This window comes from Eublepharis macularius, chromosome 4, assembly GCF_028583425.1.
Source record: "Eublepharis macularius isolate TG4126 chromosome 4, MPM_Emac_v1.0, whole genome shotgun sequence".
Lineage (NCBI taxonomy): Eukaryota > Metazoa > Chordata > Lepidosauria > Squamata > Eublepharidae > Eublepharis > Eublepharis macularius.
In genome coordinates this window covers 168,392,856-168,406,246 of record NC_072793.1, presented here as the reverse complement: position 1 = coordinate 168,406,246, position 13,391 = coordinate 168,392,856, and the positions used below count along the sequence as shown (strand labels likewise).

The window sequence follows — 13,391 nt, the reverse complement described above, 5'->3', positions numbered from 1 at the left end:
TTAAAATAAAATTGGTTTTGCAGAATCACACAATCACGGAGTTGAAAGGAGCCATACAGACCTTCTAGTCCAACCCCCTGCCCAATGCAGGATGAGCCTAAAGCATCCCTGACATTCCTCTTCTTGAAAACTGCCAGTGAATGGGAGCTCACCACCTCCCTAAGCAGCTGATTCCACCTTTGAACTTCTATGACCGTGAAAAAGTTTTGCCTAATAGCCAGCTGGTACCTTTCTGCATGTAATTTAAGCCCGTTGCTTCGGGTCCTATCCTCTGCTGCCAACTGGAACAGCTCCTTGCCCTCCTCCAAATGACAGCTTTTCAAATATTTAAAGAGACCAATCACGTCCCCCCTCAATCTCCTCCAAACAACATTCCCAAGGCCCTCAGCTTTTCCTCGTAGGGCTCAGTCTCCAGTCCCCTGATCATCCCCGGCGCTCTCTTCTGCACCCTCTCAATTTTGTCTACACCCTTTTTAAAGTGAGGCCTCCAGAACTGCACACTCTAGGTGTGACTGGACCAAGTCAGTATAGAGAGGGGCTATGACCTCCTGCGATTTCGATGCAATGGCCCTTTTGATACAACCCAAGACTGAGTTTGCCTTTTTTGCCACCGCATCACAGTGACTGCTCATATTCAGTTTACAGTCCACTCTTACCCCAAGATCTCTTTTGCATACACTACTACCCAGAAGTGTATCCCCCATCCTGTATTTGCACCTCACATTTTTGTGGCCCAGATGTAATACTGTGCACTTATCTATGTTGAATTGCATCCTGTTCACAGCCGCCCACTTCTCCAGAGTATTCAGGTCTTGTTGAATTTTAACTCTTGGGTCTTTGTCACTCCTCCCAATTTGGTATCATCAGCAAACTTAATGAGTTGCCTGTTTACCCCTTCATCCAGATCATTGATAAAAATATTGAAAATACCAGGCCCCAAACCGAGCCCTGTGGCACCCCACTGGACACCTCCCTCCAATCTGATGAAACACCATTGACCACCCCTCTTTGGGTGTGGTCCTCTAACCAGTTCCCTATCCACCGAACTGTCCTATAGCCCAGTCCGCAGTCTTCCAGTTTACCCATTAGAATGTCATGTTTGTGACTCCTTTCAGTCACTGCTCAAGCTGAGCAAGCCCTTGTGGTTCTAAGATTTCAAATGGCTAGCTGTAATTGTGATGGGGTTGAATGCGAAAGAAGAAAAGAAGAGTGGAGGAGACGGCCTGTTTAGGCAGAGCAGAACCCGTCTCTCTTTTCTGAGGCGGTGCGGAACTCAGACCAACAGTTTAAAGCGTTAGAGGAACAGAACAAGGATTCTGGAATGGAAACGATTTGCTGCAAGGTCATGTAGGTTTTTATTAGAAACAAAAGTTGCGTTATAGGTGGCTGAAGAGCCTTTAGTTAAGCACAGGGGTCATTTTGTAGAAAAAGAGCTGGAGGAACTTATTAGCATAACTCATTAGCATATGCCACACTCCTTGACGTCATCACGTGTTTCATTAGCATAACTGATTTGCATATGCCACACCCCCTGATATCACCTATCCTGGCTGTTTTGGATCCAATCCTGGCCATTCAGGGCTGAAATTGGGCCCAAAATGACAAAAAGGGGCTGAAAAGGGGCCCAAAATGGTCAGGATCAAGCCGCTGCTGAGCGGGAGAGTGATCCACCACCCGTCAGAGGCCCGATCTGGGCCGTTTCGGCCCCAATCCAGGCCAAAACAGGCCCAAATGGCTGAGAGTCAGGTGGGCGGGGCCACCAGACGTGACCTCTTTGGGGAACTACCGGAACTGCGTTCCTGCGCGTTCCCCCTCAAAATGAGCCCTGGTTAAGCATGTGTGTAAAAGCCTGATCCTAGCCCTGTTTGCTCAGAAGTAAGTACTGAGTTCAAGTTACACTGAAGCAAGTGTGTTTGCACTCTTAGTAGAATAAAGTAAAGATTCCAAGTTTATAGTTGGGAACTGTTAGAATTTAAACTATTAATAATTGAAATCCAGCAGCTTGCTCCCCCAACACCCCATGTCTTTTGGATAAGAACATGGCATCATTTTTTAAAATTAAATGTCCCTCTAATCCCCAGACATCTTAACACAGTTGACAAGGCTCAGAGCAGCTTTTGGCAGAGAATTTAGGTGAGGTAGCTTGAAAAACTGCATTAGAATAGACTCTAGCCTATGAACCACTGCTCCTCAGAGGTGTCAAGCTTCCTTTCTTTGAATAACTTGCCATTCTTCTTTCACTTCTGCAATAAAAATACTTAGATAATTATATAAGCTCTTACTGGCCAACATCCAAAAATTCTTCACAGGTTGGTGCCAACAAATGTAAACAGTGCATCACTTACTTGAGTGATGTATTTGCAAGATGTAAAAACTGGCAAAGGGGGAAGCTGTCATCAGCCACAGAATCAGTTGCATATTGAAAGTTAATGAGCACCTGAAATGATTTTTTGATCTAAAGCCCAAACTATTAATATGTAACTTCATTCTGTGTGATAAAACTGATTCCTGCTTTGAGAAATGCATGCCTTATAATCAGAGTTGTGATTGGAATAGTTTGTTGGGAGGGGGAATGGCCACAACTCTCCTGGCCACAACTTGTAGGCTCTTGGGCTTGCTTCTAGGGAGGTATAGCGAACCACAGCTAGGACTTGTTCCTACTGGTCCCAGTAGAATGGATTGGCCAAGAAGCAGCAGAATGAAATCACTGGCAGCAATGGAGGCAGTAGCTGCAGCCCTTTTGCCTCTCTTCGCGTGAGGTAGCGAGGCGCATCAGTGAGACGTCAATGTCACTTCCACTGGGAAATGGTCGCTGACTGCTAGAGCCTGCAAGGAATGACAAACAAAAAAACCCTCTGAGCCATGGACGGAACACCTTGTGCAATAGGACTCTTCAGGTGATGTGCACCTCTGTTGGGGAGGAGCCGTGGCTTAGCAGTAGAGCATTCTGTTTTGCATACAGAAGGTCCCAGGCTCAATTCCGACATCTCCATTTAACAGAATCAGGCAGGAGGAGATGTGAAAGTCCTTAGCCTGAGACCTGGTGAACCGCTGCCTGTCTGAGTAGGCAGAACTGACCTTGATAGACTAACGGTCTGATTCAGTGTGAGGCGGCTTCTTATGATCACATGAATTATGACATAGAAATCTGGAGCTACCAGAATGGGATTTGAACAGCTGCCAGGGCTAGTTATGGGGTGGTGTGTGAAAATGAGCAACTAAGAGACCATCTGTGCGTGTCCGAGTTGCAGACATAGAAGGTCCAAGCTGTGCCCCACGAATGCGTGCTCTTGGCAGCAAAATGCCAAGTGGTGAGAATAAATGGGTGGGGGGAGGTTCCATCCAGGAGGCATGGCGGAGGGAGATGCAGAAACCCCCTGTACCGTGCCACTCCTTGCTCGGGCCTGTGAATCTTCAAATAGAAGACATCACACCCCAGGACCTTCATTCCTTGCATTTTGCTTTTCAAAGGTTTCCTGTTTGGCCCTTTTTTCCTTAATGGATTTTTAATTTTTTTTAAAACTTTAGTGTCATGTAAGCTACTTTGTACTGCCTGGAGAGGTAGAGTATCCATTTTTAAACAAAAAAGCCCTGCTAAAGCTTCCTATTTCCCACTACTGACCACTGTATTCCCTGAAAGGCCCACATAAGCCAACACTGCCCCCTATTGTTACCCCTGGGAACTGGAATTCAGAAGTACACTGCCTTTGAACATGGAACTTATATTTAGCCTTTATAGCTAATAGCCATTGACAAACCTGCCCTTCATGAACGCATCTAATCACCTTTTGAAGCCATCTAGACTAATGGCCGTTGCTACATTTTGTGGCAGTTAGTTCTGAAAGCTGTTCATGTGCTCTGTGAAGAAGTGCTGTTGTCTGAAGCTACTGCCTGTCCCCTTTCTTGGAAGCCTTTGAATTCTAAGATATACATAGGGAAGGTAGGAAATAATAAACTGAAGAAGTCATTGAAATTAGTGATTAAATGGGCCCTTTGGCAATTGAAATCGATCCAACCGGGAGGTGAGTGACTGACCTCTTCTTGGCTCAGCTTGAAGGCCTTCTGGAAGTCAAACACTTTAGTGGACTTTGGTTCAATCCAGTTCCTCAGCTTTGAGCCACTCACAACAATCCTGGAAGGGGAAAGGACACATGTGGAGTGGTTCCTTCCTTTCCAGATGTGAATCCTCCTGCAGCTGGTTCCCTTGTTTTGGGATCACCAGAACGATGCTACCGTAGGTTAGAGATGTCAGTGCAGAGCCAGTGGCAGAGACACACTGGGGAACCTCCTGAAGAGGCTTGGAAGGCCTGCCAGGGCCCCCTACTCTGCTACAGAGGCGAGGAGTACAGACCCCAGAGCTGCGTCACGCACAGGCCTTTGGGTGGTGGACACTTGCTCCTCACCTGTCGTAGGCACAGTCTGATTGGCCCACGGTGGTGTCTACGGAGTCTGAGATGAGCCACTTGAAGACTTCGCTGGTGCGCAGGCGGATGGAATCCCAGTCTTTCTTCCCCACATAACTGCAGTCAGCATTGAAGTCCCCGAGGAACATCATGTTCTGCCAAGGGAGGAAGATTACTGGGCGGGGGGGGAGCTACATTGATCAACATTGTGAGGGGGAGTAGCCTTGAGGATCCAGGACCGAATCCAGAAGAGCCCTGCTGGGTGAGACCTGGGGTGGCAGGGGTCCCATTTCCATCCAGAAGCCGGGGGGTGGGAGCAGGGCAGGGACCCAGAGAGTTCACTTAAATTAGCCCCCCCCCTTTAACCCTCTTTACCACCCCAATCAAGGTGAGGGTATCTGTCCCGCACCAGCCCCTCTCAGGGCCTACTCTGGATTTAAGCAAGAGTCCTAACTGGGAAGTGTAAACCATTCAATCTGCTTTCAGTAATGCAGAGGCCGAGGCTGTGAGTTTGCATGAAGGCGGCCTGGCAGGAGGGGGGGCTGTTTCTTCCGTCCTCCACACCTTATCCTGGCTACTTACATCTGTCCCCCACTTGTCAATGACCTGCAAGTAAACGTCGTAGAGGGCATCTATTTCCGCCACGGCCTCACTCGGAGGGGTGTGAAGGGGCACCAGGATGAGCTGCTTTTCCTCTGTTGAAGAACTAGAGTTAAGAGGGAGCCGCTTTGCTGTATTCCCTGCCCCCCAGAAGGCTCTCTTTGCACTTCATGTAAGACCATGCAGGAGAGGACTCGTGTGAATGGGCAGGAGCTCCCACCCTGGGCCCTCTGGAGCCCCCGACTGCCTTCCAGCTGAGCTTTTCTGCAAGCGATGCCCAGTTGAGGCACTGCATGGAGAAAGAAAGAGGGGGATCCCTGCCATGTGGCTTACGTGAGTCAGGAACAGAGAACTTCACGATGAAAGGGGCTCTGCTGAAAGCGTTGTCCTTGTTGGGATACTGGTACTGGGCCACTGGAGAGACACTCTTTGTCCTGGAGAGAAAGCAGAGGGGCGGCAGGCATGGCCACGTTAGAGGTGGCGGAAAGCAGGGCACAAAGAACCGCTTCCTGAGGCTGGTAAGATAGTGTGGTCTCTATCCAGCACATGTGCTCTAGGCCAGCAAAAGTGCTGTTCTTGGGCTGGAGAAGCACACAGCTGGGAGGCAAGAGTTGAGGAGGGGTCAAAGGTTTTGGTGATCCAAGCAAGGAACATCTGTTGACTCCTTGGCCGGTGCCACTGCTGATTGGACCCAGGTGACGGAGCTGCAGGCTAAGGAAGGGGTGCCAGCAGGCCAAACCCCTCAGCAGTTACTTGGCCCAAGAACTGGCCCTGCACCCAGCAAGGGCTACCCTTATTACTCAAGCAACTTGCCTCATAGGAAGCTGCCTTATCCTGAATCAGACCATCAAGGTCAGTATTGTCAGTGGCTCTTCAGTATCAGGCAGACGTCTTTCACATCACCTACTGCCTGCTCCTTCTAAACTGGAGATGGTGGGGATTGAACCCGGGACCTTCTGCATGCCAAGCAGATACAATCTCACTGAGCCACGGCCACTCCAGCTTTGCCATGTTACAAGCAATGCTTTTCGCTATTCCCACAGGATCCAGTGTGTGAGTGTATCATGTTAGGGAATGTAAATGGGAGAGTGCTTTGACCAAGTTGCGTTACTGGGGAGGGCGGTGAATAAAGTGCTTTGCCTGAGCCAAAAGGTCACTCAAAGGAGTTTACTCATGAGTAAGTGACCAGGGGCTAGCCTAGGTTGATCCAGTACCTGTAGATGAAGAGGTACATCTCTTTGTATTTCTCCCGACCTAGCGGATCGCTGATTACATATTCATAGGAGTGCTTGGAGACCCTGCAGAGGGAGAGACAGAGCATAGGCAGGGGCAAGCGGGCCACACAACACCAGTGCAACCCAGTTCTGTTGCACAACAAACTAGTCCAGCCCCTCTCCCACAGCTGCTGAGCTGGGGGTGGGGTTTGGGGCATTGTCCTTTCCATGAGCCAACTGCTCTGCTAACCCAACCTGCGATGTCGCACAAATCTCGTGCGAGAAAACGCAATCTTCCACGGTTTTTACACAATGTTCCAGTTCATTGCGACTGAAGGTAAGCAGTGTGAAAAGGCCCCTGGGCCTCCTGACCAGTTACATTCTTTGCACAAGAATGGGTGAATATTTGCACAGGGAAGCACATGGTGCCAGAGACAGGAGCTGACAAGGAGAGGGGCCAAAATGGAGAAGTCCCAGAAGAGCAAGACAACCCTTGGCCAAAAAAAAGGATCCAGATGAACTGGTCCTCATTGGTCGATCTCAACTTCCAAAGTCCGAGGTTCCTCCGTCCTGCATTTTGCGCAGTTTCAGAGGTTTTCCTCCTAGTTAAGGCAGAGTTGGTTACTTTCCTAATAGTTAACCATAGAGGAAGCTCTGTCCATCTGTTGGCTTAGAGCCAACAAGTGCTTCGTTTCCTACGAACCTGTTTTGGCTCCGTTCTCCTCCATCCCGAGCAGAAGCAAAGTCACAACCTGTATCTAGGCCAGGAGGTGCTGAACTCGCACAGCTTTGCTCGGTTTGCCAAGGCAGAAGCCTCCATGCTCCCTGGCCCCCATCTCCTTCAGCCTTGCCCTTCTTACCTCGAGATGTCTCAGTAATGGTGTGGGGGAGAGAGAAAGGCAACATGGGAGAGAAAGAAAAGCAATCGGCGGTGATTTTTCCTGCCCCTCCTGCCATTTCCCTTGGCGCACCTGTTGAGCTGCTCCATCAAGGTAGTGACTGCGCTGAGATCAGAGTCACGCACCTCTTGCACCAGGGCGATGTCATAGCGGGCCAAGATCTGGAACAAGCACACATCCTGTTCAGGGAGTAGGTCTTGATTTACTAGTATAATATTAGCGTGTATGTGGGTGGGTCTGCTATTTTTGTGCATGTTTTAATAACCCCTCTTCATCCAGCAAGTTCATGGCAACCAACATGCTTCTCTCCTCCAGGTCTCTCCTCACAACAACCCTGTGAAGCAGATTAGGGCCGAGAGAGAATGGCTGGCCCAAGATGAATTTCATGGCAAGTGGGGATTTGAACTTGGGTCTCCCTGGTCTTTATCAACCATATGACCACTACACCACTTTGATGTTCCACCTTGTTTTCACTTTGCCTCATCATTTTCAGGATTTTCAGTTGTTTCTAGCTGTATCTGAAGAAGTGAGCTGTGACTCACAAAAGCTCATACCCTACCACAAATGTTGGTAGCCAAGCTACAAGTGACGCCTGACACAGGTTGGACACTTGTCAGCTTCCCTCAAGTTTTGATGGGAAATGTAGGCATCCTGGTCTTGCAGCTGTAATGGAGAGCCATGCTGTAAAACCAGGATGCCTACATTTCCCATCAAAACTTGAGGTAAGCTGACAAGTGTCCAACCTGTGTAAGGTGTCACTTGTAGCAGAGGTGCTACTGGACTCTTGCTCTTTTCTACTGCTAACATGGCTTCCTATCAGGATTTTCAATGCAGGTTATGTCAGTGTGTGTATGTTATGTCAGGGGGGTTCTTGCTTCTTGCCTGTAGTGGGGATGGGGGAGGACAGTCCCCCTGGAAATGTGCAGAATGCATTTCCCACCCTCACCATTTTTGCCTCCTCTTTTCGGTGCTCATTCTTTTTTGGGGGGTGGGTTCACCTTGCAAGCTGAAGCTCTGGCGCCTCTTTGCCTACAATGGATCTGCTTTCTCGAAGGCAGGGCAGGGACTTTCTGCTTCACGCCCGAGGCCTGAGCTGCTCACCTTTACAATAACCTTTGCAATGGCCTCATTGTCCGCTTTGTTGTCGCCAAAAGTCTGGATGTTGAAAGCGCAGATCCGCAAGGGGCGGGTTCCTCGCAGCAGGGCAGCTAGGCAAGGGATGAGCAACCCCAACTTCATAGCCCCTTCGCCTTTGGGAAGAGAAAAGGGGAAAGTGGTTTGGGGTGGGAGGAAGAGTGCTGGGGGTGGGTGGGAAACCCTGCTTTGCACCAGCCAGCAGTAGGGTTGCCAGCCACTCTTGGCCTTGTGCTCATGGAAGGAGGGGAAGTTCCCTCCAAGGGAAAAGCTTCATAACTGCCAAGTGTCAATTGGCTGTAAAAGCAGCGGAGCAAGATGGACTGGCGGGGATGCTGGCAATCTTAGAAGAACCTTCCTTGCCCCATAAATAGCCTGGTGAGGAAAGAGCAGCTCCTGGCCTTGAGCGCCTTCAGCCACGCCCTCAAGGGAATGGTCAGACTTCTCATCCTTTCCCAAACTGAAGGATGAAAAGAGTGTGTATGTGTGGGGAGGAATCACCCCCTGGGAAGGGACAGAAGCTGCCGACTTTTAAACTGGACTCTCTACCTGTCCCTTTAATACCTGTTTGATGTGCAAGTGATTTTTTCTTTATTTAGATATTTATACCTCTCGTTTGTCCCCAATGGTCTTACAACATTGTTCTCATCTCCATTTCATCCCCACAACCAGGGCTTTTTTTCAGGGGGAACGTGGTGGAACGGAGTTCCGGAACCTCTTGAAAATACTTGGCAATAGTGCTTGAAAATAATATTATTTTAAAGAATCCTGTATATTTTTTCCTCATTTTCCTCTTGAGAGTTCTGCCACCTCTTTTCCCAGAAAAAAAACCCTGCCCACAACAAACCTGTGAGGTAGGTTAGGCTGAAAGAGTGACTATCCCAAGGTCACCCATGGCAGAGTGGAGATTCAAAATTAGGTCTGACACTCATGACAGCCGTTGTGGTGTACTAGTTTATTTTCTTCATTTATACTTCACTTATACTTCACCTTTCTCCCCAGTTAGGACACAAAGCAGCTTACATCCATCTCCTTTTCTTCATTTTTTCAGAACAACAACCCTGGGAGGTGAATTGGGCTGAGAGTATGCAACTGGTTCCAGGTCACACAGCAAGCTTCCATGGCATAGTGAAGATTCGAACCTGGGTCCAACACTGTTGGACTAGGCTATATGAGACCCAGGTTCGAATCTATATGAGACCCAGGTTCGAATCTTCACTATGCCATGGAAGCTTGCTGTGTGACCTGGAACCAGTTGCATACTCTCAGCCCAAGGAGATGGATGTAAGCTGCTTTGTGTCCTAACTGGGGAGAAAGGTGAAGTATAAATGAAGAAAATAAATGCCATGAAATGTTTCAACTTCCTGTTTTCACTAATTAAACCTCTATTAAAGAGACAGGAGTTTTTTCTCCTGTCCAGATGGCAACCTTCTACCAGGGCTGGGGCTACATCCGGCACATTGCTCATGTCCTCTTCGCTGAATAAGGCCTGATTCAGACACACAGGCACCTCACAATCTCCATCACTGGGTAGTCATCTAAGGTAAAGCAGGACATCTGTTGTCACTGAGTGTGTCTGAGGTGACTGAAGAGTTCCACCGGATGTATTTCATCTGTTGGTGACTGTTTTACCAAGAGAGGCTAGGCACCATCTGGCATTGTCCACGGACTGAGGCAAAGAGATCTTGCTGGCACATTCACCAGGTTATCTTCCCACGCTGGGAACCTGGCAAGAGTGACTTTCCATTGCCTGGGCCCCTTGCAGAGGAGATGGCCAAGGCCTATACCTGCCTCCCCGCATGCCCCACTTGGCTCCCCATCATCGTGGTGTAACCCACAGCCAGACCCTCCCCCTGGCAAACAGAGTGGAACAGCTGTGAAATGAGTTAGATGCCTTATACTTTGCTCCACCTCACCCATTTTTATTAATTTTTTTTGCTGTTTTCATAGATAACTTCAGGGTTCCCAAGGCATCAACAATTTAAAAAAAAAATTAAAAAAATATTAATTGGAGGTAGGAGGAGGCATGCCTAGGGGTGTTGTGTCTGATGTTTGGTTCTTCTTCCCAGCTGCTGCCCCCTTTTTCCTCATAGGGTCACTGGCATGGCCTGAGGTGGTGCTTTCAAGATTATTTTAGCGTACAGAGCTCTTTAGGAGATCATCTTGTTTGTAGTTGGGATTGGCAAATAAAGGACTGGGAAGCAACTGCAGCGGAGTCTGTTCCTCTGACCTTGACTGGGACAGAGGATGGTCCTTCCTGAGCCTTTCACCGGCAGTGTTGGGGGCTGACCAGTGGATCTCCATGCAGGGCAGGTGCTTCGCATGAGCCGCACCAAAGGGAACTACCGAGATCAGTCAAATGTCACCATATTATATCGCACCTCCCCATGAACACACAAAGCTGCTTTATCTTGTCAGTTCATTGGTCTGACAATGTCGCGCAAAACTCGCGCGAGAAAACGCGAAAACGCGTTTTCCCCGGCACGATCCACAACATTGCGGCATGGAGCGGCTGCGGCATGGAGCGGCTTCAGGTAAGCCATCTGGAAACAGCCCAGATGTACTCTAAAGACTTTTCACATTCCCTGAACCTTTTACCTGGAGATGCCCGGGATGGGACATGGGACCTTCTGCATGCCAAGCAGATGTTCTGCTGTGGAGGCACAGACCTCCAAAAGCTTCTTGGCAATGTTTGAAATGACCAGCATCGAAAGCTGTGCATCAGACCTCTTGGTCATGCATACATTTGATAATTGCACTTATCTCTCATTTTTAAGCAAAAAAAGGTATCCTTACTAAAAAAAGCAATGCACTGCCGCCATTTCTGTGCTTCTAACTAGACGCCCAGGAGGGAAGGTGGCACAGGACAACCCAGTCTCATGAGATCTCATAAGTTAAACAAAGTCAGTACATGGAAAACTCTGCATAGAAATGCAGTGGCAAACCAGCTCTGCTCCTCCCTTGCCTTAAAAGCCCCTTGCTGGAGCCACTGCAAGTTGGTTGCAACTTGATGTACATAACAAGGAGCCTAAAAATCAGAGTCGCCGATAAGCACAGCACTCTGGAAATGCTTTGGAATATTGATGGACGTAGATTTGGAGGGTTTTTATATACTTATTTTTATATACTAAACCTATGCTTTTTCAGTATTACATCCTTTGCACTTTTTCTATGCTTAGGAGCCAAAGTAGTACTTGCAATGTAACCTGTAAGAATTTGACACTTGAAACAAGAAGACTTGAAACTCTGTAAGAACTGATATACTGCTTTTAGGGCTGCACTTATATTATATGTTATATTATTCTATAGATTCCAATAGAAATCAGTACCAGAGAGCCTTTTGTAGAAAACTGATTTGATGCAGCAAGCTGGTTTTGGCCACCTGTGGTATTATCTTCCTTAAAGCTGATAAGAAACTGGGGAAAAGGATACGAATAGGAAAACATCCCTTCCTATCCACCAGATTGAGACTCATTGGCGCCCTTGAAAGTATTATCCCCAGAAGAAAGTAGGTAAAAGGTTAGACAGTGTCCTTCCAAAATGAGGGCAGAGGAGAAAAAACTGTGAAGACTGGAATTCCCCCAAATAGAGAGGCCAGCCCAGAATTGCATCTTCAAATCAGAACTGACCCTAGATATGTTACGAGCCAGTAAAATATCAAATATTAGAATACTGTAATATTGTTATGATTATCTGAAAGTATTAATTGCCTGTATTTCTATTGTAATTTTGATGAGCTCAGGACACAAGGAGACCACCTACTCCTGTGAAAATAGGCTCCTCCATTGTTTAAATTAAACAATCATATATTGCTTCATTCTACAGGACTCCGTGGTGTGTGTCTCTTATTGCGATTGGCGAGAGGGACACCTAAGGCACAAGTTTGTGCATAACAATATTTTGCTGGATCTCACTGCACTCTTGTCATCCCCCGCCTCCTTCCGGAGGTCTCTCAGAACACTGCTCCTTGCTTGGATCGTCCTCGGATGCTCAGACACACCCCTGTGTAGGACTTTTATGTGGCGGCCGCATGACAAGCTGAAGTTCTGCGGGAACATCACTAGTACACCACCAGGCTAAGCGAAGTTTCACCATTGAATGCCTGCCTGCCATGCAGTGCTTTAAAAGGGATTGGGGGAGCTGGCAGAGCTTCACCACAAGCTCTGCCAGCTTTGCACCTTCAGCTTTTCCGGAAATGTTCCCTGCAGAAGGTGCAGCGTTTCCCATAATTTCCCCTGGATCAGCTGGGGAGATATCAAGAAGCAGCCTCCCCCCACCCAAAGCTAAGGAATATTTAAGCAGCAGCTCCTACCGTGCTTTCCCCTGGCACTCACAGAAGGGCTTCTGGTACTTCCAAAGACTCTGCAAGCACCGACACGCACAGTCCAACTATAAAGTTGCACCAGAGTATGGGAAAAAGTCCGGCTCCCCTCCCTCCACCTGGTGCATCATCTGGCACCTGACTGTGGTTCTCCTTCTTGGAATGAAGCAAGTGCCCTTCCCTGGGTGGGTGGGGAGATGTTAATGAGCACTTTCCAAACACACATTTGTATCTGAGCATTTGCAATCTCCATGGGTGTGTGTGTGCATGTGGTTGGGAGATGTGTTGTGTAATCAGTGTTGTCAAATGCTGCGGGGGGGATGAGTGCTGCTTCTTAGCAAACCTCGAGACTTGTGGCATGTATGTGTGTGTGTGCTAATACCTTTTCTCGCTTGTTTCTTCAGCAGCAGGGCAATCAATTCAGCAGGTGAGGTTGTCCCAAGCTTGGATAAACACTGGAAGCCTCACCATTTGAATTTTGGTGTGCCCAGGAGACCTGCTAGAAAAAGAAACGGCAACCTTGCAGGTACATTACTGAGAGCCAAGCTACAAGTGACGAATTACACTTGCCTGGCAAGTGAACAGACTCATGTGTATTCCTCCCGGTTCACTTGCCCTCCACTTGATCACTATGTGATCACTATGTGATCAAGTGGCACACAAGTGGAGGGCAAGTGAATAGGAAGGAATACACGTCAGTCTGTTCACTTGCCAGGCAAGTGTAATTCGTCACTTGTAGCTTGGCTCGGAGTTACTGGTTTGGTTTCAGGAATCTGTATGCTGCCTTTCTTAAAATGAAAACGTCAATAAGCTACACATT

The 13,391-nt window shown here is 48.2% G+C and overlaps 1 protein-coding gene across 1 annotated transcript; it reads right to left on the bottom strand.

The window, feature by feature from the left end:
- Positions 1-1,343: 1,343 nt before the first annotated feature.
- Positions 1,344-12,695, bottom strand: DNASE1L2 (deoxyribonuclease 1 like 2). Its single transcript, XM_054975650.1, has 9 exons — positions 12,563-12,695; positions 8,218-8,366; positions 7,189-7,277; positions 6,218-6,301; positions 5,337-5,437; positions 4,986-5,098; positions 4,404-4,558; positions 4,036-4,132; positions 1,344-2,826 (listed from the first exon to the last, which is right to left on the bottom strand). The coding sequence occupies exons 2-9, from the start codon at positions 8,353-8,355 to the stop codon at positions 2,773-2,775; spliced, it is 831 nt and encodes a 276-aa protein (XP_054831625.1). The 5' UTR covers positions 8,356-8,366; positions 12,563-12,695; the 3' UTR covers positions 1,344-2,772.
- Positions 12,696-13,391: the final 696 nt, after the last annotated feature.

Coding starts and splice junctions, on each gene's coding strand:
- DNASE1L2 (XM_054975650.1), bottom strand. CDS start 8,355: ATGAAGTTGGGGTTGCTCATCCCTTGCCTAGCTGCCCTGCTGCGAGGA. Junction 6,302..7,188: donor TTGATGGAGCAGCTCAACAG/GTGCGCCAAGGG, acceptor CTCCCTCTGCAG/GGTCTCCAAGCACTCCTATG. Junction 2,827..4,035: donor TCAAGCTGAGCCAAGAAGAG/GTCAGTCACTCA, acceptor CATTCCTTGCAG/GCTCTAGCAGTCAGCGACCA.